The 25,574-nt window shown below is 52.4% G+C and overlaps 1 protein-coding gene and 1 pseudogene across 3 annotated transcripts in view; one reads left to right on the top strand and one right to left on the bottom strand.

Annotated features, from left to right (window-relative positions):
* The window catches only part of PDPK1 (3-phosphoinositide dependent protein kinase 1), an 82,999-nt gene extending 57,446 nt beyond the window's left edge, over positions 1-25,553 (top strand). For all 3 annotated transcript variants that reach the window (XM_036083200.2, XM_036083199.2, XM_036083201.2), the window contains 8 exons: positions 903-978; positions 5,075-5,143; positions 5,360-5,456; positions 6,488-6,661; positions 9,927-10,144; positions 18,449-18,506; positions 19,316-19,468; positions 19,770-25,553. In XM_036083200.2, coding sequence (XP_035939093.2) covers positions 903-978; positions 5,075-5,143; positions 5,360-5,456; positions 6,488-6,661; positions 9,927-10,144; positions 18,449-18,506; positions 19,316-19,468; positions 19,770-19,886 — 962 coding nt within the window. In that variant the 3' untranslated portion in view covers positions 19,887-25,553. The remainder of the gene's footprint in view (positions 1-902; positions 979-5,074; positions 5,144-5,359; positions 5,457-6,487; positions 6,662-9,926; positions 10,145-18,448; positions 18,507-19,315; positions 19,469-19,769) is intronic.
* LOC118530038 (L-lactate dehydrogenase B chain-like) lies at positions 13,096-14,115 on the bottom strand (annotated as a pseudogene).
* Positions 25,554-25,574: the final 21 nt, after the last annotated feature.

Genomic DNA, 25,574 nt, shown 5'->3' with positions numbered 1-25,574 from the left:
TTGTCACATGGGAATCCCAGTCCTGTGTCTGTCGGTCACAGGGAAAGGCGGAGTGACTGTGCTGTCCTGCATAGCAGAGGACGCCCCATGCAGATGCCTCAGGAGCCATGTGGTAGAGCAGGCCGGCTCCTGCCCAAAGTGCCGCCCTGTCGGGGCTGCTTAGCTGCTCATGAGTGCCTGAGGACCTTGACGGCCACTGGGGTGACTTGGGTGTTGTTGTGTCATCTGTTTTGTGATGGGCGGGTCCAGAGGGTCCTGCTGTCACTGACCCTAGGAGTCTGTGGGTTGAGCTTGGCGAACCTGGTGTTGCACAGCCCAGTACCAGAGGTGGCAGGGTGTTTGGAAGGTTCCCTGGCCAGAACTCCTGGGTCTCACTCCCTTTATTGCCCCTAACCACTGTGAGCTGTTTGTTAGGGGGGGCGTAGCCTGCATGGGGTCGGGTCCGTTCCCACATCGCTGCGTTTCCCATCTGTGCCTGCTGTGTCTGCGGCTGTTTTAGGCACCACAGGTCCAGGAGTGAACCAAACAGACAAGCCCCCTGTCTTCAGGATGCTCCCAGCTAACAGGAGGCTGGGCGAACGCCTCTCTAGTGTGTCCGTGAGAGGTGCCCAGAGGACTGCAGCGGGCTGGCCTGGAGGGACTGCCCTGGCAGTCAGGGCTGGTGTCACGGAGCGGGTGACCTTTGAGCCAGCCCTTGGAGGAGAGAGCCCCAAGAAGGGGGTTTGAGGGGAGGGCCCTGGACAAGTCAGTCCGATTCCAGGGGACTAGTGCTGTGACCGAGAGCTCAGTTACGCCTTGTGAACCATGACGTCCCTGATGGGTGAGCATCAGCATCCATGGTGCAGCATTGGTAAATGCTTGTGTCTCAGTGTGACTTTCTCCCTTTTTTCTTTTCTCATCAGCCAGGGCCAACTCGTTTGTAGGAACAGCCCAGTATGTGTCTCCAGAGCTGCTCACAGAGAAGTCGGCCTGTAAAAGGTAACTCACTTTCATCTGATCCAGGATATTTTCTTTTCACTACAGTAGCTCTTACGTTTGTTTTTTCATGTACAGTTAATAGTTAAGGGAGTGCCTTTTATGGCCTTTATCAGTATCTTTCTTGGATAACCTGTGTGCTCCTTTATTGTTCTTTGTTATACTTCCTGGGGCTGTTGTTGCTTGATGCTTTGAGATTTGATCTTGTTCCTTTAGGAGCAACTATTCAGTGGGGGAAAAGTGTGGCCAGGAGGTCAGTATTCCTTGCCGTGTCCCTGAGCCCTGGGATCCTTAGCGCTGCCTCCGGCTGGTGCCCCCTGGTGGTGGCAGCGGCAGCAGGTCAACTCTAGCAAAACAGGCTCTGCAGAGTGTGGGGAGAGGCCCGGAAGGCATCCCGTGTGGGAGGGGGTGGAGCTGGTTTCCCAGCCAGGGCCCAGCCAGTGCGAGCCATCCCTCCCCAGTGCTTAGAACCGGCACAGGCCTGGAGCCACAGGATCGAGGCCCTGAGTGGGGGCCTGAGTTTTGAAAATGAGAGGTGCATAGGTGAGGTTCTGCTCGCAGGAACAGAGGTCTGGAGAGTGAAGAGTCAGCAGCAGGGCAGCAGGGGACAAGGGGATGGGGGTGCCGATGGCCAGGAGCAGGGAGAAGTCAGGAGAGTGGTCTTGGGCGGGCCTGAGGCAGGCAGAGGACGGAGAGGTAGCAGAAGAGTCTGTGGTCTCAGTGTTGAGAGCCGTTCCAGATGACAAGTTCTGTGGCTGGAGCTTTTCTCTGGCTCCTTGATGCTGGGGGTGGGGGGGCCTCCCCCGGGTTGACTAAGGGCCGCGCCGTCAGTGTCCTGTACTGGCCGGGTGCAAGGAGCCACTTTCCTGAGAGACAGCCCTGCCAGAAGTGGCAGAGGAGTGAGTGGTTCTGGGGGCAGCTCTGTGTTTCTGAGTGTGACAGCTTTTTAAAAACTCTCTAGGGGTTGGAGCTGCAGGGCGCACATGAAGGTGGGTGGGCCTCTTAGCAGTCTCTGGGTTCTTTGTTTTTGTTTTTTTAATCTTACTCAGTCCACAGATTCTGAACTCTTACTGTGGGCCAGACATTGTTGTAGGGCAGGGCTTCTTAGCTTGGGCAGTTCTGCCCCCCAGGGCACATTTGGCCCTGTCTGGACACTTTAGGTGTCGCCACTTGGCAGGAGTGGGGAGTGCTATTGGCGACTAGCGGGTGGAGGCCAGGGACGCTGCTCAGCCTGGTGAGATGCAGATACAGCTCCCCAGCAAGACTGAATAGGCTCCTGGTGTCCACGGTGCCGAGGCTGGGTGGTGGGTGCTGCGGGCCAGATTCTCGAAGCATATGTCATGGCTGCCTAAGGGCTAGCTTTTCGTCAATTTGGGGCTTTTAGGATGAAGTCGCCCTTTAGCACTGATGGCGGAAGGCCTCCAGGCTCTGCTGGGTGAGATGGGAAGAGAGAGTGGCCGCTGCCTTCTGTGTGAAAACTGGAAGGAGCATGTCTACCCACATTCGCTTGTCCGTCATTTAAACTCTCCTGGGTGGGTGCGCTTGCAGTGGGGGCAGTGGCCTGCTGGGGGCGTGAGGGGGTAGCTCTATGAGGGAGACGGCATTGTGTATCTTTTTATGCTTTTAAATGTTTAAGTCATGATATTTATTCAAAAATAGTTAAGATTTGTTTTCTGATTCTAAAAGTGATACCTGTGTATTATAAAGAATTCTTAGAAAATATGGAGGGTACAAGAGCAAGGAACACTCAGAGTCTGCAGCCCACTTACAGACACCAGTGTCTTTGCAGTTAGTTATTTCTGTGTGTCTTCTGTATGTTCACGTGACTTCTGTTCACCTTGAGCCCTGTTTCTTGGGATTACGGAGCCAGCATCTCCCGTGTCCCTGAAGTCATCTGTAGACATCTCTGACACTGTGTGCTTCTGGCACATGGATTTACTGTAGGTCATTGAGCTCGTCCTTTATTGTTGGCACTGAGGTGCTTTTCATTTACGTGGCACGATCTTGCGTGACTGCCACGTGCCACACATGCCAGGCCCCGGGGAGGGGAAGGGCGCCCCTGCGTGTCCTGAGTCTGTGGGGTCTGCCTCACGGTCCTCCGCTTGGATTGCAGGAAGTGGAATGACTTGGTCTAACTTAGCATTTTAAAAATCCTTCGTACATACTGCTTTTCAGAAACGTTACACCAACTTTCCTCTTTAGTTTTTATTGTATTAAAAAACCATCTTAAGTGGTAGGGGACCTGCTGGTGATAAACATTCAGATAATGCACAGGAGTGAGAAGAGCCCAGGCCCGGCTATGCGGACAGTCCCGCTTCCTGGAGGCGGCAGCCTGCCCACAGCCGCCCGCTCAGTCTCTGGCTGCTGCCACTGCCAAGGGCCGAGGCTTTTCTGTTGGTGTCTGTCTTGTGTGGCTCCCCATTTTAACTAGACTGGATAGTAGAGAAAACCAAGTGTAAAACTAGTTATTGGGTAGAATGTAGATTCTCTCTTTTTTTTTTTTAAGATTTTACTTATTTATTTGACAGAGAGAGAGATACAGCGAGAGAGGGAACACAAGCAGGGGGAACGGGAGAGGGAGAAGCAGGCTCCCCGCGGAGCAGGGAGCCCGATGCGGGGCTCAATCCCAGGACCCTGGGATCATGACCTGAGCCGAAGGCAGACGCTTAACAACTGAGCCACCCAGGCGCCCTTGTAGATTCATTTTTTAAATGCCCTTCACTCCACTTGTATGTTGTGCCTCAGATTTCTGATCTTTTGTATCTTTTAACCCATGTCACGTGCCCTTCCTGCCCCCGGCACTGCGGCTGGCCTGACCCTTCCACCTGCACCCTGCAGTCTCATCTCCTGAATGCCAGGCCGTGGCCTCTTCCAGAAGCTGGTTGTATGCAGCAGCCCATGAGCCCTTGTACATTTAGGGCTCGGGGGAGGCAGCTGGCGGTGTGGGATAAGTTGCATCTGGATGCTTTTGTAGTGCTGAGCTGGGAGTAGAATGAAAAACTTCCAGGGGCGCCTGGGTGGCTCTGTCGGTCAAGGGAGAGACTTGTGTTCTCTCTCTCTTTCTGTCAAATAAATAAAGAAAATCTTTAAAAAAGGAAAAAAAAGGGAGGGGGGTGGGAGGATGGGTTAGCCTGGTGATGGGTATTGAGGAGGGCACGTTCTGCATGGAGCACTGGGTGTTATGCACAAACAATGAATCAGGGAACACTATATCTAAAACTAATGATGTAATGTATGGGGATTAACATAACAATAAAAAAATTAAAAAAAAAAAGAGAAAAACTTCCAGAGGAAAGAAAATATGCAAAGTTGATGTCAGCCATGAGCTCCAAGAGGGCACTGAGGGGCGAGAGTGAGCAGGGCGGGATGGGAAGGGGGCGGTGACATCACAGGCAAGGAGGACATCACAGACAAGGAGAGCATCCCCTCCAGGGTCCCTGCTAGCTGGTTCTGGAAACAGCTTAGGGAAGTTTAGAACTGTTTCTTTTAAAATGTGGAATTAAAATATTTATGAAGGAGGGATAGGGCTTTTCACAAGTTCAAGAAGGGACAGAATTAAAGCTTGCTTTGTGCACATCCTGTGGATTGTCTCATTTGGCCCCTTGGCTTGGATCTGTGTCCTGAGGGTAAACGCTGAGTGAGTTGCGAGAGAATCTAAGTTGATCCGTCGCTGTACTGACCTGCAGTGACTGCCGGGAGCCCCCTTACCAGCGCCACCACCTGCTGCCTGGCACTGGAAGAAGGTGCTTCTCTGTCACTGTCAGTGTTTCTGTAGTCAGGAATGACCTCTGCTGTCTCTTCAGGTCCACGTGGGCCCTGTGAGACATTTGGGGCCCCCCGGCAGTGGCGGGTCTGTGGGAATGGCCGCATGGCCTGGCCCAGTAGTGCCTGCTGTGTGTGGGACTCTCCAAGTCCAGGTCCCCAGGGAGGCCCCCTCAAGAAGGACCCTGAGCAGGTTCCCACCCTCACACTGACCTGGTTTTAAAGAAGAGAAGTAGATCAGAGATGGGGCGGTAGAACCAGTAGGGCAGAAGTGAACTGTGCTTGTCACGGACATTTTACAAACGTCGTTCTTCTCTGTTTTTCCCCTCCCTTAAAGTTCAGACCTTTGGGCTCTCGGATGTATAATATACCAGCTTGTGGCAGGACTGCCGCCTTTTCGAGCAGGGTAAGACCACCCACCACCCCCAAGCCCATCGTAGCAGCTGCAAGAGAGGTGGGAGGGGGCAGCCCCGGGGCTGGGCCAGGGCTGGGCCAGGGTTCGGGGACTTCTGCAGCAGTGTCTCTGCAGGAGAGAGGGAGACTGCTGGCCCGGGAAAGGTAAAGCTCTGTGCTGGGGAGGTTTGTGCACTCTGCCCAAGTAATGGTGTTTCTTGTTTTACAGAAATGAATATCTTATATTTCAGAAGATCATTAAGTTGGAATATGACTTTCCTGAAAAATTCTTCCCTAAGGCAAGAGACCTTGTGGAAAAACTTTTGGTAAATATTCTGAATTGTCTTCTGTAAGATGATCCGACAGCCACACTCTGAGTCCCTCTGAACTTGTGGTCAGAGCAGCTTTCCTGGAGGCCCCTGTGTTTAACAGAAGGGTATCTTAGGGTTGATAATGAGTGTAGGTAGATTTGTGTCATCTGATTACTGTAAGTCCTTTTCAATTTCCAAATGCCCGATTCTTGACTTTAGTAAGATAGGAAATCATTGTATCATTTTGCATTTGTTCATCAACATACATGGCATTTTAAGTTACTTGTTGCTGGAGCTACTGGGTGTATTACAGTGGCAGATGGCTCTAAATCCTGCACAGTGACATCTGTGGGTGTCAGCTTTAGAGTCTGCTGCAGGAAGGTTTTAAAGATCACCCAGGTACTATAGTAGAAGTAAGCGATTCACGCAGCAAAGGTATTTAAGTTTGTGTTTAGCAGCTGCAGTGTCCCTGCCCTGGTGTGCACGGGTGCTGGACCTCCCCTTCACTTTCCCTTCGTCTTGGGGACAGGGTCAGTCCTGTGTCGGCCTGCCTCTCCAGGGCCTGTCCCGTCAGCAGGTAGCGTGTTGATGCTCGGTGGGTCTAGGGCCGTAAAGCTGAATCTGGGAGGAGACGACTCTGGGGCCCTTTGAGATGAAGCACGGTTGGGAGAACACAGCATTTTGAGTTCTGTCCGTGGTAGCTCGCCATCTAGACAGATTCTTGGTCTCTTTGTTATGAAAGACAGTATGTTTATTTTTTTCTTGTTGTAGGATTTTTAATTGTGTATTTTAAGAGAACACTTGATGCTATTCGTTAAATTTTGAGTTATTTTCACCTGTGCAAGGGAAGGCTAGGAGCTTGAGAGAGGTAAACGAAGCCCCGGGGGTGACTCTGCTATCCACGGCATGCTGTGGGATGGGGCGGGACAGGCCCTAGTGCCCTCCTTTGTCTGAGATGAGAAGAATTGAAAAGGAGTACTCAAAAAGAATGTTTTTGTCAAATACTTTTCGATCCAAGCACTGACTTGTGTTGACTTCTGTTTCAGGTTTTAGATGCCACAAAGCGATTAGGCTGTGAGGAAATGGGAGGGTACGGCCCCCTGCGAGCTCATCCGTTCTTCGAGTCCATCACGTGGGAGAACTTGCAGCATCAGACGCCTCCGAAACTCACCGCCTACCTGCCAGCCATGTCGGAGGATGACGAGGACTGCTACGGAAACGTAAGCCAGCCAGCATGGGCACGCATGTGCGCGCGTGTATGTGGTGTATGTGTGTGGGGGGGGGTGTGCATGCGTGAGTGGTGTTTGTGCATGTGTCGGGGGGGGGAGCGTGTGCGTGCACACGCACGTGTGTGTCAGGAACAGCCCCGCAGTGCTGTGTGCCACCATTCCTCGGTGCACAGGGAGTCCTTGCCATGGGCCCTGGGAGCCCAGCTTGTGGAATGCATGGCTGGAGGGGAGGCCAGTATAGACGTGTTGGTGGCTGAGCCCTGTGCAGCCCCTGGCCGAGTCTCCCCAGTACGGGGGCCAGTGAAGCGTCCACCTGCCCGTCTGCCCCAAGCGCAGATTGCCAGGCTGGGGGAGGTGAGGGCAGTCTCCTTTTCTTACTGTAGTTAGTTTTCCCCCAGAGGCAGCGTGCTGTTGGGTCAGGGAGACTGGAACCCGTGGGAGCAGTACCCTCCATGCTGTCACCCTGGGCTTCTGTCTTCTCCTTTTGGCTGGTGCTTTGTAATTGTGCATCTAAAGACATTCTGGAATGCTTCTCATCTTCCAGAAGCCCAGGGTGCTGCTGCTTTGAACTTTTGGGGGACACTGGTCACTGTTAGCTTTTCGTGCCTAGTAGAGGTGGGGTCTTGAGTATATTTGTTGTTTGAACGTTCCTTATGGAGGATGTGAAGACACGGAAGTGGGCAGAGGGGTACAGTGAGTGGCCGTGCACCCCCCTCACACCACCAGTGACCAGCTTCTTGGCAGTCCTGTGCTCCCTCCTCACCCTCCGCCACGACCCCCCATGTTTAAATATGATTTCCCATGTTTCTGTTACCATCCACAGTCCGTTCTCTTGGTGTAACTTCTGTCATCATGGCTTATTCTAGCCAATTCCCGTGTATAGAGTGCCACATTAGTTGACTGGGGAATTTAGATTTTGTCTAAAAGTCATCCACAGCTTAGTTAAAATTACTGCTTGTATCCTCTCAGAGACCGAGTTTCTTCTGTCTCCTACTTACTGTTGTAAACAACACATTACCCTTTCATTGTCCTAAAATATCCTTTGTGCCCAGACTTGAAGGGATTCGGATGTGGGTAGCCATCTGGGCTCACTCCTGGCCTGCTTCCCCCACCACGGTGGTCTCAGCTGTCGGCAGCCTCCACGTGTGCGGACTGCGGGGGACCCCACCACAGGCCTCCGTCCCCCGGGCCTGACGTCCTTCTGGAGCCGTGGCCAGTGAAGCAGCTTGCTCTGACTGCCGGCTCTGCAGGGGCCACTCATGCCGTTGTTGACTCGGGGCTCGGCTTCGTGGAGCTGTGTGTGCCTGTGCACGTGTGTTACACGCACAGCGGAGTGTCTTGGGCAGGCCTTCTGTCTGCTGGTTGGTCGCATTCACCTCGCTGCGAACCCTGGCTTCTCAGTACTCAGGTGTGGCCATCTTAAAACCAGCTCCATTGGTTAATGGCTTACTTTCTGTTAGATGGCGCAACCTCAGCTTTCAAAGCTGTGTGGTTTGAAAGCCTTGGGGAGGTATTCAGGCAGCGCTCGCTGTACCAGACTTTGCATTTGGACAGTGAAGTGAGCCTTGACCTGGGAAGGTGTCCAATACGGGAGGGGGCACTCCTATTCTGTGGGTGTTGACAGTCTTCCAGGGGCATGTTCTCATCCACAAGGCCCCAAGAGAGTCTGGGGTCCTTTTCAGTAGGAAGGGGGCTCCCTCTGGGGGCAAAGAACTGGGAACTGTGTTTGCTCAGGGAATGAAGAGAGCGGGCACTTGGTTCTCTTGTGTGTTCTTAATCTGCTGCCGTGGCTGGTGGTGGTGCTGGTGGTTAGACCCTGGAGGGGGTGTGCCAGGTGTGGCACCCTTGGGAAAAGCCTCCGTGCTGGAGCATCATGGGGAGTTTCCTTAGTGCGCGCCAGCAGGTACCCCCATGCCAGCCAGCGTCACCCCTTGTCACACACTCTTTCTGGGCTTGCGTTTTGTGCTGCGGGTCGTCCTAGATGCTACCGAGGATCAAAGAGCAGAGAGCTGAGATACATCTGGAGCTTTCTGTGGGGCGCGGTAGGAAAGACGTAGAGGACCGGTCCTAATTCGGTGCTAGCTAGCAGGCTGTGGTCTTGGGGCAGTTCCATGCCTCAGTTTCCCTGTTTTAGAAATGGAGATGATGGAGACATCCGTCTCATTGGCCTTGCAGCTCCTGAGACACCTGGCAGTGGAAGCCTCTGTAAACTTTGGGATGTTGAGCAGAGGCGGCCTTGGTCCAGGGAGTCCTCACAGAGCAGAAGCAGAGAATGTGCTAGAAGAAGACCTTACTTAGATGAGAGGCCGTAGGAGTGTCCAGCCAGGGTCAGTTCCACCCAGGAGCCAGTGAGGTGGGTCTGAGCCTGCTGTCTGTGCAGTGTGAGCACCTGGGAGAAGGCCACTCCCGGCAGTGAGTCAGGAAGGTGGAAGCACGGTCTGCAGGGGTGGGGGGGGTGTGCTGTGTCCAGGGCCCACCTTCAAGGGTGGCAGCCGGGGCCTTTCTGGACACACAGGGGACTTGGAAGGACATGCGGGCTCTGGTCTCAGCCCTTGCTGGTGGCTTCTTTTCCCTTATATTTGGCTGCAGTGGGGTTCAGGCGTGGGGCCTGCAGCTGTGGGGAGCAGGCCGTCAAGGGCGAGCACTCTTCCTTAGGTCTTTGTTGGGGGCTCTCTGGCCCTCTCACCGGCCCCAGGGGTATCTGAATGCACAGGCACTTCTGTGAGTAAGTCCATTTTCGTGTTACCACCGGTTTATAGCTTTCTCCAGAAGAGCAGGCAGCTTTTTATCAAATTTAATTAATATTTGCTATAGTTAAAAGGGATATATTTTTTTTAAAATTGAACACAGTCAAATTGGGACAAGTGACAACCACAGACTTTTAGAAACGTCAAGCCACAGGGTCAAGGAGGAGGGCTCCTGAGCTTACAAGAGGGTGCCTCTGCACCCAGGAGGCCATCCATCCCCCCTCTTCTTTCCTCTGGTTGGGGTAGCCCAGGGCTTGCAGGGGTCAGCAGTCCCCAGGCCCTGGGTCTCCTCTTCCTGGGGATGAAGACTGGGGGTCAGCCCATCAGGAGGGGGACCAGACCTGGCAGCACCCAGCCCTGCCTTGGTTCAGGGGCCCGCCATCTGGTGCAGGAGGAGTCAGAGCGGCCACGGGGGCCTCAAGACCTCCAGGGCGTGAGCTTGCTGGGTCTGGGCTGGGGGCCCAAGAGAAATCGTGCGTGGCTCTCACTCTTCCCTCTTCTCTGTGCAGTACGACAACCTCCTGAGCCAGTTCGGCTGCATGCAGGTGTCCTCATCCTCCTCCTCCCACTCCCTGTCCGCCTCGGATGCAGGCCTGCCGCAGATGGCGGGCAGCAACATCGAGCAGTATATCCATGACCTGGACACTAATTCTTTTGAACTGGACTTAGAGTTCTCCGAAGATGAGAAGAGGTTGTTACTGGAGAAGCAGGCCAGTGGAAACCCTTGGTAAGAATCCATAGATGTAAGCTGTGCTCCATTTAGAAGAGCGGAGCCGAGCGTGTGGGAGTCGAGCAGCGGGAGACCGAGAGCACGGGCGCCCGCCCTCCATCTCCACTGCCTGCCAAGGCCCCGCATCACCTCACACCTCCCTTGCTGCCATTAATGCTCGGGAAACAAGGACCCTCAAAGGGTCCAGCTTGAATTAGGGGTTTGGAGGTGTTGGCCTGGGGATGAGTGGGTTTGAGACCCTCAGGGCTCAGTGAGCCAGGCCTTGTCAGCATCAGTGTTCTGACGTGGATTTACCACCGACCAAATGACCACCGCCCCTAGGTGGGGCGTGTGGGGCATTCTAGAGTTTCCACTATTGCAGATCATCTTTTGCATGTAGGTTTTCCCACTTGCCTGGGTGTTTCTCGTAAGGGGGGGCCCTGGGTTGGCAGGTAGAGTGGGTGTGAGCACATGTGAGGACGCGGTGCTCTGTGTCCACGGTGCCGGGGAACCCCTGTCTCCCAGCACTCTTGCCTCTCCTGAAGCACTTTGATGCTCTAAAAATGGGTCATGGGAATTTGCATCTGTATCCTGGTTGAGGCAAACATCATTGGCCGTTTCTATTTATCTTTCGAGGTACTTGGTCTTCTTTGACTATTTTTCTTCTTGTACATTTTCCATCTTTTCGAAATTGACTCTGAGAGCCATGGATGCAAAGAATATTTTTGTTGTATGTTTCACAAACATTTTTCTTCAGTTTGTCTTTTCAGTTTTTTGTGTGTATTTTTGTATAGAAGTTCTAAATTCTTACAAAGTCAAACGCGTCTGTGTTTTTGTTTTCTGTTTTCCATCTTGGTCATGTTGAGAAGAGTGTGTCTACCCTAACACTTTTCTTCATGCATTTTTTTTTTTTTTTTTTTTTTTAAAGATTTTATTTATTTATTTGACAGAGAGAGAGAGACAGCGAGAGCAGGAACACAAGCAGGGGGAGTGGGAGAGGGAGAAGCAGGCTTCCTGCCGAGCAGGGAGCCTGATGTGGGACTCGATCCCAGGACCCTGGGATCATGACCTGAGCCGAAGGCAGACGCTTAACGACTGAGCCACCCAGGCGCCCTCTTCATGCATTTTTATGGTTTCACCTTTCACTTGGGCGGAGGGGAGTCCGGCGCAGGGATGAGCGGGGAGGTGTGTTGGGGTAGGCGTGGGCATGGAGGGAGAAGGCAGGCTGGTTGGAGGGCTGGGCTAGGCGAGCCTGGAGGAGTAAGAGGAGGAGGCAGGGTGCAAAGGAGAAGGAGTGGGTGATGAAGCCAGGATTGCAAACCATTAGAAATTATCGTCTCTAGTAAAAGTATAGTTAGACGTCAGCCAACTGGAATAACCTACACTTCTCGGGAGTTTACCCTTCCTAAAGTGGTGTTGCTTAGGACTATCAGTGTGTACGGAGTAGGGAGGAAGAGGCTTTGGTCAGAATGGTGTGAGCACCACCAGGCCGGGCACTCCGGGCAGGTCTGTGCGCCGAGCTTCCTGGGCCCGCTGTCATGCAGCCTTGGGGGGACTCCCCAGAAGGCTTGTGTGCCTTTACCTAGGGCCTTCCCTGAGGCCCTGCAGCCTGGGTTCTGGGCAGGACTGAGGCCTCTTGCCTTCCCTCCCTTTGTTCCGGCTTCTCGTCCCTTCCCTCCAGGTTCAGGCTCTCTGGGCTGGTGATTCTCAAAGCTTGCAGCATCTCTTATTTGGCAGGGCAAGATCTTTGTTCTTACGACAGGGCTCTCAGTGTACAGCCCAAGGGGCATGGTAATAATTGTGTAATAGCATTAAGAGGATCCTTGCTTTCTCCCTCTCATTCTCTGAGTGTGTGCAGTGCACGTCTTCAGAGGCTGCACCCTGGACCATGATGTTGTTGCTTTGGCAGCTACTGGGCTGTGTGCTTTGTCTTTTTTGAATCTACAGGAGTAGGTTTACAGTATAAATATGTGCAGCTTTAGAGATTTAGTGAATTCTCAGTATTCCTGCTGGGCTCTTAGCTGTCTTCAGTTACATCTGCTATAATCACTGTAACTCGGTGTCATCTGGTAAATCCTTGCTTTGAAATCCTGAAGTTTTCCTTAGGCTTACATGGACACACAACAGGATCTCAGGGCACTTTGCTGACTTGTTTTGCAATAAAATTTAAAGATTTCTGAAAAACATAAATTTCATCTGAAATTATCATTGTAGATCTTAATGATATATTCTAAAACAAAAGGACATTTACAACATTTTTCATATTGACTCAGAGAGAGATGTGCTTTCTCAGCCCCCAGCAGCCCCACCTACATTCGAGGGCTGTCAGAGCGCTCTCTGATGCGTGTTCCGGAGACACTGGGCAGAACTGTAGATACGGAGCTACAACAGGCCAGGGCTCTCTTCCCCTTATACGCGGGACGTCAGTGCCTTCTGTCCGTGTCTCTGAACAGAACGGTTTTGCATACTGTTCTGGTGCCGGTGGAACTGCAGCGCCAGAGGCCTGTCATTCAGAGTTGGAACGATAAACGAATAGCTTGTTGTAAGTGTACATGTGAGGAGCTCTTTCAGAGCCAAACTTCAGAAGCCGCTGTGGCATCTTAGAAGTTACGTTGTCCAGGCTGGGAAAGCGCACTCGACAGCTGGGAGGCCAAGGAGTGTTGGGCCGTTGACATGGCGGAGTGCCTGCCAGGTGACAGTCGGGGTGAGGAGTCCCGGCACTGTCACGGGCCCTGGTGCAGCAGCTCGCTGGGCTAAAGAGGCGGCTGCGGACACCAGGAGTGAGTTGGCATCCCTCTGGCCAAGTTATATTTTTCCTTACGAGTGGCTAAATCTCCAGATACTGCTCATATTGCAAGCATTGAACCAAGCGTGGTCTTCAAGTCTCTGAGCCCAAATTCACATATTTAGGAAGAGAAAAGCTAACTGCGGTCCATGCACATGGATGAAAACTAGAGGATCATTCATGGTTAATCACACTGTGGTGTTGAAAGCTCTAGAAGCCGGAAGTCACAGGCCTTTAGGTCTTTGTGGGTGTCCCGCAAGGTTTCTACACTTTTCTTGAGCTGAGCAGCCTCATCATCCTTCAGCTTCTGGCTGATCGCCCTGGTTAATCCCCGAGCATTCAGGATACATGGAAAGCTCAGGAATACTTTGTTCTCAGTGCCATGCATTCCCTGCACCATCGTTGTCACCGGACGAATCCTGGCTAGATTTTCAATGTGGATTCAGTGAGTTCAGCCATATTTAATCCACTAGTCCAGTTGGTATGTCCTTTGAGTGTGATGACTTCATAGACACTTTGAACCACCCTCGTATGCACTCCCTTCCAGTTTCCACCACCACCATCTGTTCCCATTTCTGGATTCAGTTCCTGGGCACAAATGCCTGCTGCATTCACTCCACTCCACACATCCGCTCTTGAGTCGCCATGTTCTCCCAAAGTCCATCCATGGCAGCTGCTGGGATGAGTGCCAAGTGTTTCAGCCGTAAGATAGCGAAATCTAACAGAATCCAGATTATACCCACTTGCAATCACACAGTGCTTGTGTAGTCCCCTTAGTTTCCAAGTCACATATGTGAGACCTCCCGCTGGGTTGAAAACCACAGTCACAGCACCATACTGGACTATCCGAGGGATGGTGAATTGGAAGACACTGACATTCCTCTGCACCAGACTGAGCCAGCTCTCTCCCTCCTGCTGGGGGGCCCCTGCAGTTACCACCCCAACGCTAGAGTCGGCGGTCATAGAGTAGTCTTCACCCGCCGCAGTTTTAGCTGTCTGAAGACACAAGCTCCCATGTTGCAGACTCATCATTTCTCCCTTGAGTTTATCTTCCAAAACATCCACGAGGGCAAGTTCATCAGCCAGAGAGTTTCCCAGAATGCTTAACGGCACACACCAGACCAACTTGTCCGGCACCCACCGGAGTGATCCTACCGTTTGGGAAGGTTGCCTCTTCTGCAGTTGCAGTCAGTTTCTCCGTCAGAGTCGCACGAAGAGCACAGTGTCAGCTGCATGCGCCTCCTCAGGCGCAGGGCAGGGTCTGCCTCGAGTCCTGCTTTGGAATCTCACTGCCTGTTCTGGAACAGATGCGTTGTTGACCTGTGCATCGGTGCTGCGGAAGCAGTGGCTGGCACAGCCTCGGGGGCAGGTCAGGAGTCCAGGCTGTGGCACCAGGTGGTGCTCGAGCACCTGGGCTTTCCACGCACGCACGGGAAGGAAAGAAACCAGGCTCACTTGGGAGTAGTCGTCAAAAATTACTGGTTTTATTAGTAGTCTGAATGCAGTTCCCGGGAAGTCTGCAGGAAGCATCTCTGCTGCCAAGCCAAGGGTGAGTTCTCTCAAGCAAAGCAGTGGTGTTGGGAGTGCGGTCAGCTGCTCTTTGCATGCAAGACCGTTTTCACTACACTGTTTTACTGGCAAACTGGGGTTATTCAGACTTGGCCGTTGGGCCGTTTTTTCCAGAAAAGGAGTGGAATGAGCCCGTCCTTTAAGACAAACAACTGCTAGTATTTGTTACCAGTGATAAAATCGAAATTAGGATTTGGGGAACCTTTATCCCTCACTTGAGTTTGACATCTTCCCAGGACTTAAAGACTTGAGGAGAGAGGTCGTGACGGTAATGAGTTGATTGGCGGATATCGTGGGAGGTAATTTGTCGGTGTTGGGGTGATTTCCATGACTCGGCAAACCACCGTTTTCCAGGTTGGGTGCTGGGGGCAGAGCTGTTCAAAGTGCCAGGTACACCGACGAGTTCTAGTGTCTCAGAGTGTGAGAGAGCCGTCGTGGGACTCCAACTCCAGGTGGCAGCGGACCTTGAAGGAACTCCGCTTGTTGATTGGGTGCATTATCAAAGAAGAATGCCCATCGTCATCTGAAGAGGCTTTTAAAGGCACTCCTTCCTGTTCCGGCTACTTGACTCAGTGAGGCTGAGTCCTTCGTGTGCTCTAGCCTGCACAGCGGGGCACAGCCCAGTGAAGGCTGGGGCAGATGGGGGTACCCAGCTGTCTTCTCTGAAGCCAGATATTAAGGAGATTTGCAAAATGTACAGTGGGGTCATGCTTCCCATGACTTATCTTTGTTTTGGAAAAAAGTTACTCTTGAATAAAAATGTTATTTATATTAGTATGTGATAGTTTTATTTGTGGTTTTTAATGAATTAAGTATTTAAAAATGTCTCTGTTTTAATTTCTCCTACCTAAATATCAATGTGTAACCCCAATAAAGGAAATCTCTTTGGGATCTTCCATCAAGTTTGAGGGTGTAAAGGGGTCCCCAGAGCTGGCGTTTAAGAGCAAACTGGCCACAGTCGCTTGTTCTTCCATCCCCTGGGTCAAAGCCCAGTGTGGAGAGGCTTCCTGAGGTGGTCAGAAGAGCCACCTTGGGGTTCTGGCCGGCTTGCTCGGCTTCCCTGGGAGTGACTGTGCCCTGAAGTGGCTCAGACTTGCTTGTGGCCTCAGGCTTGCATCTTCCAAGATGACCTTCTTGGGGCCTGGGGGTTGCTGGAGGGATAGGGTGAGGAGGAGAGAACCCTGGCTTTGGGATCAGGAGGAAGGAGTACCTTGACAGCATCCCCCCTAGCAAAACGACCATGGGCAAGCCTGCGTGGACATCGGCACAGAGCCAGTGGTGAGCGTCACTGTGTGGTCAGCATGGCTGCGGTGACCTGCCTGCTGACCACACTCTGAGAGTCTCTGACTCGGGTCTGGCTTCAGCTCCAAGTCTGCGGACGGCATCCACCACCTGCCAGCGAGGAAAACGCGCCTCGTGCGCAGGGCGGGGGGTGCATTTTCAGGGGAGTGGAAATTGACTTTTTGAAGTAAAAAATTGAAAATGACTCCTTTAATAAGTACTTAAACTTTTCAAGGTAGTTCACTAGCAGCCTGTTGTAAGCTAATTGGCAAATGCACTGCCCGATCGGATTGTGGCATTTGTGCTAATAATGGAGCTTCTGAGCCTCTCTGTGTCCCGCCTCGGGGTCGTATCACCCCAGCCACTGGATCCAGTCAGGAGCCCGCATTGGCTGTCACCGCCCGGGAGGAGTGCGAGAGGCGGAGGCTGCGCTTGTGCATGTGTGACAGGGCCTGAGAGCGTGCTGGTCCACGTAGTCAGGCTGGGCTCTGTCAGTGGGGTCCTCACGGCAGGGACGAGGAAGGGGCTTGCCTGCTTCCCTGCGGTGCCAGAATGTTCTGTTGATGAGCCATTGCTGTGGTTTCGGTTTCACTGTAATACTACTGTTGTGGACATCTGTGCTTCTAATCTTCATTTTTCTTTACCTTCTGAGGGTAAATGGCTGGGAGTGGGATTACGTCTCAATACATCATTTCCAAATTGCTTTTAAGCGAGTTTCAAGTTCAGGACCACAGGCGCCGGTGCTGAGCAGGTGCTCACACACACACACCGGGGCAACCCCAGTAGGGCACCCAGGAAGGGCAGCTAGCTCAGTTTTGTTTACTTAGAGCCATTGAAAATTTTGGGGCCATGCCCTCTTTGGGGAATTGCTAGTTTGTATCCTTTGTTCTTTTTTTTTTAAGCTTTAAGCCTTTCCTGTTGCTTTGCATGTGCTCTGCAGAGTGATGTTGACCCTGTGGGCCATATTTACTGAAGACCTCTCCAGCCTGCCTCCTGGTTCACCGTGGTGGTTCTATAGTTGGAGGTGCTTTTGTCCTCCCGTGGTCCTGACTGCTGCTTAGACAGGAACTCCTCCCCCCTCTCCTAGCTCTGCCCTGGCGGGGGCGTTGGACTGCTTTGGGGCTGCCGGCGAACTGGACTCAGTGTCAGCTATCCTCGAGAAAAATCTTCCCCAGTTTCTCAAGCTCAGGGAAAACCAGAATCTCTTGTTCGATCTAATATTTCGTTCGGTGTCTCCTGTCAGACCACATGAGGCTGCAAAGATACCGTGAGGCCACTTCTTTCTGTACCTGTCTGTCAGGCTTCCCTGGTGCTGTGGCACCATCAGCCCAGCGCCCCCGGGGGTCTGGCTGCCTCCCCCGCCCCGGACCCCCCCACACCTAGTACACTTTAATTCAAGTCTTCCCCTTATGGTTAGTTTATGGTTCTTTACTACACATCCAGTTCTTCTACATTAGGGTCTGTTGGTTAGAAGGGACTTTCCGTCTGATCTGTTTCTGTGCTGCAGATCATTCTATCTGCTTTTCAAAAATCTCCTGAATTTTTTTCCTCTTTGTTTCAAGTCTTGGTTTTGTTTGTTAGTTTGGTTTTTAAGTACCTCTGAGAGGGAGGTGTTGTACTTTTCCTCATACAGCACTGTTTTCATTAAAATTCTTTTTAGTTTTCAGAATCCACCTGCGGCTATGTCCACTCACATGTAGGCTGGGTTCTTGGGAATGGGGCCTCTGTGAGCTCTGGAGCCGGCCTGGGTCTGGTTGGGTTAGCATGGGCAGACCTCGGGGCCAGGTGAGCTGGGTGGGAAAACACGGTTCTGCTAGCTCGGCCAGTCGTCTTGCACGCACTGGGTCCCGTGTGGGTGCGCTCAGATACTAAAGTGGTAATAAAACTGTCACTGTTGGAGATGACAGTTGTCTTAGGCCTTTCCAAATAAAAAATATTATTGTGTTCTACAGTAGATCCTCAGATCAGGAATTTCAGTAAAGTCAGAACATAAACCGGTAACTATTCACTTTAACCAAAAGCAAGAACCCGTAGACATTAAAACAACCTCTTTTATCCTCCTTGGAGTCAAAGTGAAGTATACTTGCTAGAATGCACATTAAGTCAAAGTTGTGTTCCTAGCTTTCTCTTCCAAACTCCTGCCATATTTGAGTAGGAGTGCTGTGTTACTGTGGTAGAAACACCAGAGAAGATATTCTCAAACCGAGTCCGGCACAGGTCTTTCCGGGATCTGTGATTTGCAGCTGCTCGGTGGTTTCTGAGGATTGGTTTCTTGGACTGGGGGGCCCAGCTTGGGGAGGTGGCACGTGGCCAGCAGTCTGTGTCCTGGGGCTGACTCTCAGAAGCCTCCTCCCTTTCAGGGGCTCTGTGTTCACCCCAGCTTTGTTCACATGAAGGAGGATCGGCGTCCCCTCGCCACCACCTTTGTGCTGCCGAGCCAGAGGTAGCAGCAGGCAACGGTGCTGGTCTGCGCACCCCGACCGAAAGCGGTCGAGCAGTGGGCACCTGCGCCCTCTGTGACACGTGGGGCCTCCTGACTTCCTGGAGCGAGTTGGGGCCGTGACGGGAGAGGCCTGGGCAAGGCACGCAGATGCCCTCAGCAAGTTCATTTTGAGTGGAGGAGCTTGGGGAGAATTTTTATCCCTGACTCACGTGAGCGTCTCATTCTTGTTTTCTTCTTTTTATAGGCACCAGTTTGTAGAAAATAACTTAATACTAAAGATGGGTCCCGTAGATAAGCGAAAGGTAAGTCAGACTCTCGCTGCATCTCCCCGAGGGCCTGTCTCCCCTCAGCCACGTCAGGGTCTGGTCTTCCGCCGCAGGCTCCGGCTGATCCTTGCTGCGCATGTGTCCTTGGTCTTGGTTCCCTTTCTCTGAAAGATCATTTCTAGATTTGACGGCTAAGGAAGACTTGAGCCACTTGGGGGAAGCTGTTTGAAACCACACAGGAAGGCTGTGGTAAAATAGAAATACAGCCTCTTGTTTCTGGCTTGGGGTTTTGATATCCTATCAAGTTGTCTCTTACTTCATTAGAGTTGTTTTTGAAAGTTGTTATTTGTTTCATGGATTAATTGTGTCAAAAATATCAGACTCCACAAACACTCTGCCAACATGGGCCCTTCTGAGTTCAGGCCCCAGGCCTCCGTTCCTGGCCATGCTGCACACGCCGCCCTGGTCGGTGCCAGCAGTGGGGAGCCCCACCCCCACCCCATGGAGCAGAGGGCACGAGGGGCGCCCTGACTGTCCCTGGCAGGCTCGGTGGAGCAGGCTCGGTTTTGCCTGCCGGTGCTGCCACTCCCTCATATGGCAGCAGGAGGGAGACACGCCCAAGTGGGGCCGTTGGAATCCAGCTCACAAAGGCCAGGCAGGCTGGGCGCTTCATTCTGCCTGCCCCTCTGTGACCTGAGAGGCCAGGTTCCAGGCGAGTGGACAGAGGGCTGGCGCTGGTCCCAAGCCCCAGGCTGCTGTGATGGCCAAGCCTCTGAGGCCGCAGTAGGTGCTGCCCGCTCCCACTTCTGAGCCCTGACGAGCAGGGTCTTTTCGTTTTGCATCAGGGCTTGTTTGCACGACGACGACAGTTACTGCTCACAGAAGGGCCACACTTGTATTATGTGGATCCTGTTAACAAAGTCCTGAAAGGCGAAATTCCATGGTCACAAGAACTCCGACCAGAGGCCAAGAACTTTAAAACCTTCTTCGTGCACACGGTGAGTCTGTCTGTACAGGTTCTCCTCTGCAGGGCAGTTGTCTCCCCCTTTTCTCGTGTCCCAGGGGCCCCACGCTCCCAGCTCAGCTGCGAGCTGGGCCCCCAGGCCCCTGTGCTTGTTTGTCAGGGTGGGGGTGACCTAAGGGAACTGTAGATCCTTGCCCGCACGTGTGATGTCTGCACATATGCACAGCGAAAACCCGCATGCTCGTGTGCCTCCAAAGGTAGCCTCGGTGGCTGCAGTAGGGTGCTGCTCTCGGTGGCACCCCCTTGGCATCGTTAAACGGTTTCTGTCTCCACAGCCGAACAGGACGTATTACCTGATGGACCCGAGTGGGAACGCTCACAAATGGTGCAAAAAGATCCAGGAAGTGTGGAGACACAGATACCAGAGCCACCCGGATGCCGCTGTGCAGTGACAGGTCTGCGGCTGCCGCAGTCGCTGCCAGGACACTTGCCCCAGCGCGGCTCACCGCCCTCCGGGACGCTTCCAGACCACCTGCCAGCCATCTCAAGGGGGACGCAGACGGCAGAACCTTGCAGCTTTTTTATTTAAAAGAAAAGAAGAAAAAAATACCCAACCACACAAAGAACAAAACCAATAACGAAAAGGAATTCAGGGTCGCTTTGCTTGCTCTCTGTGCTCTGTGGAGGCTCCCCAAGCTCTCCTTGTCTTGGGGACCCAGCGCCGTGCACGTCCACCTGATTCCCGCCCGGGCGAGTGGAACAGACTCGAGTCACCAGCTCTGCACCACGCGCCCTGGTCATGCACCGGCCAGTCCTCCTGTGGCCGAGGGGATGGGGTGTGTGTCTGGGCTCTTCCTGCCCCTAGGTTATCACAGAACCCGTCGGCAGGGAGCCATGCACGCCTCTGCCAGGGTGGCTTCGATCTCTGGCGGGTGGGAGGGTTCTTGGCTTTGGTCCGTGTGCTTCTTTTCTTGTGTCCCTTACTTGATGCCCCTTTGCCCTGCCGGGGCCCCTGCTTGCCTTCTTGCATCGCTCTGGCTGTGAGCACTCCATGGCTTGTGTTCGTTGGGCAGGCTCCAGGTGCGGAAATGTGGAGCGGGCTGTCGGGGTGTGCTATGGAGCCGCCGCTGAGGTTGGAGGGTGCCAGCAGGCCGTTCGCATTGAACGTCCCTCTGAGCGGGGTTGGCCCTGTGGAGCTCGAAAGAAGCACGGGTCTGAAAAGAGCACTGTCAGAGGTGGGCACCCAGTTGCGCCAGGAGACAGGGAAGGCTGTGCCTTGCTCTGGGCACGAGGCCAGGGCAGCAGGGCAGACTGGGCCTGGCGTCCCCCACGTGGGGGAGTGCTGCCTGATGAGCCCCTCCTGAGAGTTTGGTCCGAGGGTGGAACATGCAGGCCCCCCGGCGCGGTTTGCTAGGGCTGAGGGTCTCTGGGCACCAGCGGTCTCCCAGCTGTGACACGCACCCCTTTCGTGGTGAGGGAACGTTCTTGTAGCCTGACTTCCAGCACGTTCACATCTCCACAGTGAAAGTGTGAAAGCCTTCTCATGCTGCCAGGTCATTTATCCCCATCAAGATGTGGACCTTGCCAGGAAGAAATGGTGCTCACCTTGCATGAGGGGTAGGAACACCACACTGGAGTCTTGAGCGCCCAGCCTGCTCACCCCCTGTGCTTTCAGCCTGCCTGCCTTTCTCTTTTCAGAGGCAGCACAGTGCTGCATACCTACCGCAGGGGGTCCACGATTTACTGGTCCTTTGATTTCTTTGCTGCTGCTCCCTGGACAGAGAAAGCCTGTGGGCTTGGTGGGGCTCAGAGCTCCTCTCCCTGCCCGTGTCCCTTGAGGGCAGTCCGCAGCCCCAGGTGGGCGGGGTAGAGGCACCGCTGCCTGCAGGCTGCTCACAGACTCATCTCTGTCCCCAGGGGATGAACAACTGCCGTTTCCTGGAGACTTTCACGAAGGCACCAGCAGAAGGCTCACACAGGAGAGGTCCCCCCTGACCACTCTGCCCCCATCTCCTGTCTTGAACAAAGCATCCGTCACCCCGTGTTGACGAGTGGTCCAAATCGGAGAAAAGATGTCTTTCTCAAACGGGTTTAGTGATATGAGTGGCCCTTGTGTCAGCCCGGTGAGGGGAGTGTGGCTGTGGAGCTGCCCCTGCTGGGCCGTGCAGGGGGCCGGACGGGAGCGGAGGTGGGGCGGGGAGTGCCGGCGGCTTCCTTTCGGGTCTTGTGCACTGCTCTGTGAGAGCTGCACGTGCTTGAGTGAGCGAGGGTGCGTGTGCGCGCGTGCCCATGCCGGGGCGGGTGCCAAGCTGTGGGGGGCGTGCCTGCCCTTGGGGCACCCAGGGGAGTGGGATGCTGCCGGGGCCAGGGTCATAGGTCACGCTTCCCTCTTCCTCCTCCTCGCTTTTGAAGAGGCTTGCCTGTGTTCACCTGCTTTTCAAAAATTAAGTCTCTCTGGGCCTTCAGGAATGTCATTTCCAGCTTACTCCCCATGTTGATCATTTACCTTTCTTAGAACACCCGCGTCTGTGGGCGTGCCGTTCGGAGAGTTGGGGGCTGCTCTTGCACAGTGTTCTTCCTTGGGTCCGATTATGGGGAAACGAGCAGGGCTGGCGTTTGGCTCTCACAAGAGCGCTCGGCTGGGCTGCTCCAGGAGAGACGCAGCGTCTGCTGCATTCCTCTCTGGACAGCGCCACTACCTCCTGGGCTTCACCCGCCAGCTCCATCGTAACCTACAGAACCAGAGAATGAGGGGTTCAGGGTTCAGCTCGCAGCTGACAGAGTTGAAGTGACTGCCCTTGCCTGAGCCAGTGACAGCTGAGCCCTTCTCCCTTCGCCACCTTTCTCCTCTCAGAGCCTTCTTCCCCCCTCCTCTTTTTTTTTAAGGCACATACATGTTCTTTTCCTACCCTGTGCTTGTCCATGTCGGCTTTCGTTGTATGCAGCTTGTCCTTAGAGTGCCTGTCCCCGGTGCAGGTGCCTTGCCTTCTAAGATGTGGGCATGGCTGTCAATCGAGTATGTACCAGACATACATGGAAGTACAGGTGATTTATCCACACTGAGAAAGAAAGTGCCCTGTTGACTAGATTCAGGAGCCATGTGTCTTAGTGAGGGCCAGGAGAGGGTTCAGTGCCAACCACATAGCTGGCACGCAGAGCTGGTCCCATACCATGTGGCCTCGCCGGGCATGGAGGGGAGGGGGTGGGGCTGTGGCCTCCACAGGCTCAGGTGGCCCACTGCGCCTTGCCCCTCTCTGGGAACTCCAGGAAGCCAGGCTTGGGTGGGGCTGTTTCCTTCCCTCTTTCTGTGGACCTGACCAGGACAGTGGGCGATGGGTCGTGTAGCAGGTGGCCCCATGGGGTACACAAAGGCACTGCACCTGCTGTTCTGAACGTTGGCTCTCAGGAGTGTGTTACAGACCTGCTTTGCGGGAGATGCCTCTCGCGGCTGTGCCGGAGCTGGTGGGCCCCGCACCTTCTCCAGGCCCCTACTGCCGCCCTGTGGTATTTGTGGCCGAGGCCTGTAGGCATTGCAGGAGTCGCCCCGTGGCACAGACTTACCCAGGGCCAGGTGCCAGCCCAGGGCCTCCACGTGGTTCTGTACTTTCTTAAAACATTTGCTTTCTGAGAACATCAGCTGTAGGCTTACCACCCAGAAGAGACCACTGTGAACATTTTGGTGTATAACCCCCCCACCCCCCATGCACACATTTGTTTGCTTTTTAAACTAAAGTGGGAACATGAAACACACACTGTTCTGCATCTAGCTTGTTTCACTTGATAATTTATCTTAGGCATTTTTCCACATCATGAACAATGATTAAAAACATTGTTTTTAGTGATTGTAGAGCTTAATATGGTTATCAGTTTTATCGTAACTTATCTGACCATTTTCCTGTTATAAAACATTTAGATGGTTTCTGGTTTTTCACTATTTAAATAATGCTGTGATGAATACCCTCGTAAATCTTTGATTTTGACTCTGATCGCCCCCCACCCTTGGTTCCTAGAAGTAGTGTTTTGGGGTCACAAAGAGTTTGTTTTAAAGGTGGTATTAGTCTCTCTTCCTGTCTTGATCTGAGGCTTAAATGCTCAGAGTTCCAGCACACAACCTCCTCAGTTGTCCTACAGATTCTGGACAAATCAGTTTCTGCTAAGGTGTGTGTTCCAAAGAATGTTTTAGTAAGACTGCTCTTTTTTTTTTTCCCCACAATGCTAAAATGATATCATTTATTGCAGTCCGTTTGTGACAGATTTTTCCAAAAGTGCATTTCCTTATTTTCATTGACAGAATCTGGTTATGCTTGCATGTTAGTTACCTTCCCATCCCTGCTGCTGTGGCTTTCACATGCTTGGTGATATTTTCAGAAGCTTGTACTTTGTGTCCACAATGGTACTGAATTTGCATCTGCACAGGCAGCAGAGATAAAAAGTGTTGAACTGACCTTGCCACATGCATAGTGGATGATTTGTAATTAAGTGTGTGTAGACTCCGAAAATACATTGGGCCATTTGGAATCAGTAAAAGAGCAAAATCTCTACTTGAGAAAGAGACCATGTAGGCAGTTGGGTTTCACATAAGGTTATTTGCCCCTATGCTCTTCAAATGGTGGCACTCAGTAGGAAGGTCTTAGCAGTTAGTAGAGCACAGTGGCCAGGCCTTTTCACTGTAGAGGGTGATTGTCCTGGCCCACGTGGCTTTCGGGACTCCTCCCCTGTCCTCCCTCACAGTGTTGCAGGTTGTCTGGCTGTCTTCAAACCCAGAACACCCAATTTGGTTTCATTCCTAATTTCTCCACTTTAGTTTGGGGTCCATTGATTCTGAGAGGAGAGGTGTGTGAGATTTTTTAGGTGCTGTGCTCAGTGTCACTTGAGTCTGCCAGAGATTTTTGGCTGGATTGTGGAGAATTGGACTTCCTGCCCTCCTCTGACACCCCAGGTCCCCTGTCCCCTGTCCGGTCCACAGACAGGGTGCTCACTCCCCAGACCGCAGAGGCTGCAGCCGCTTGCCAGAATATGATGCAGGTACTATTCTTAGAGATGTCGCCATGTGCATTTTTCCACATTGTTTCTTTTCATCCAAAGCTCACGTGAGCTGACGGTGACTCAGGTGGGTGTGGCCCTTCCCACTTAGGCAGCCTATATGGCAAGTGCCCTAAATCAGGGCAGGAGTCACTTCCAGAGCTTCTGAGGGGGGCAGGCTGCTGGCCCAAGGTTGCGGAGTTGCAAATCAGGCTGCCTGTGGAGAACTGGTTTGGGGAAGGAGCTGTTCCAGCCAAGAGCAGTTTTATCTGTAGCTCGGACAGCTGTGATGGGCAACTGAACTAGCCTACATTTATACCTGAATTTTCCCCAGAACCCACTTCTTCAGTGTGAAGAGACACCAAACTTCGCGTACAGAGAACTTTTTACAAAAGGCAGACCTTTTTTTAGCGTGTGATCCACCCTAGTCCCAACCAATCTGGCAGAATGATTTTTGAATAGGGGTCGTTTTGCTGGTGAAAAGCCTCTCTATCCTTATCAGAAGTTTGATTGGACATTGACAAAAATAAATTTTTGCATTATTTAGAACTGCTGTAGCTGTTCCTTAACACAAAATCGGATGAATCAATAGTATGTTAGCTGTCTTTCAGGTTGGTGGCAGTCAGTTAGAACATGTGTAAAATTCTCTACCTGGTCTGTAGCTGTAACTGTGATGTACAGGCAAAGCAAAAATTTAAAACTTATGAAAACAAATAATGCAATGATATTAGGATATACACTTTTGTATTTTTATTCTTATATAAGGTTATTTGCTGGCTATTGTTGGCCTCTAGTTCAGTCTGTGTTATTTAAAATCTAATATATGAATTATTTGGATTGAATTCATGTTCGGGGCCACGTTGTTGTATGTATTGATGTACAGCCTTGAATGTGAATAATTATTGTAAACTATATTTTACAACTTTTTTTCTGGCTTTATTATATAAATTTTCTATTTGGTCAATGATTTAATCATATAATTTAATGAATCTGTTTCTTCTCTTTTTTTCAAATATTTGTGCTTTAGATGTAGTTACTGGATGATGAATTTTCCACGTATGCTCGGTAGTCTTGTAATAAAAAGCATGTAGAGTGTAGACGCTCGCTGGCCTAACTCT

Source organism: Halichoerus grypus, chromosome 6 (genome assembly GCF_964656455.1).
Source record: "Halichoerus grypus chromosome 6, mHalGry1.hap1.1, whole genome shotgun sequence".
NCBI classification, from domain to species: domain Eukaryota; kingdom Metazoa; phylum Chordata; class Mammalia; order Carnivora; family Phocidae; genus Halichoerus; species Halichoerus grypus.
This window is presented reverse-complemented; position numbering and strand designations above follow the sequence as displayed.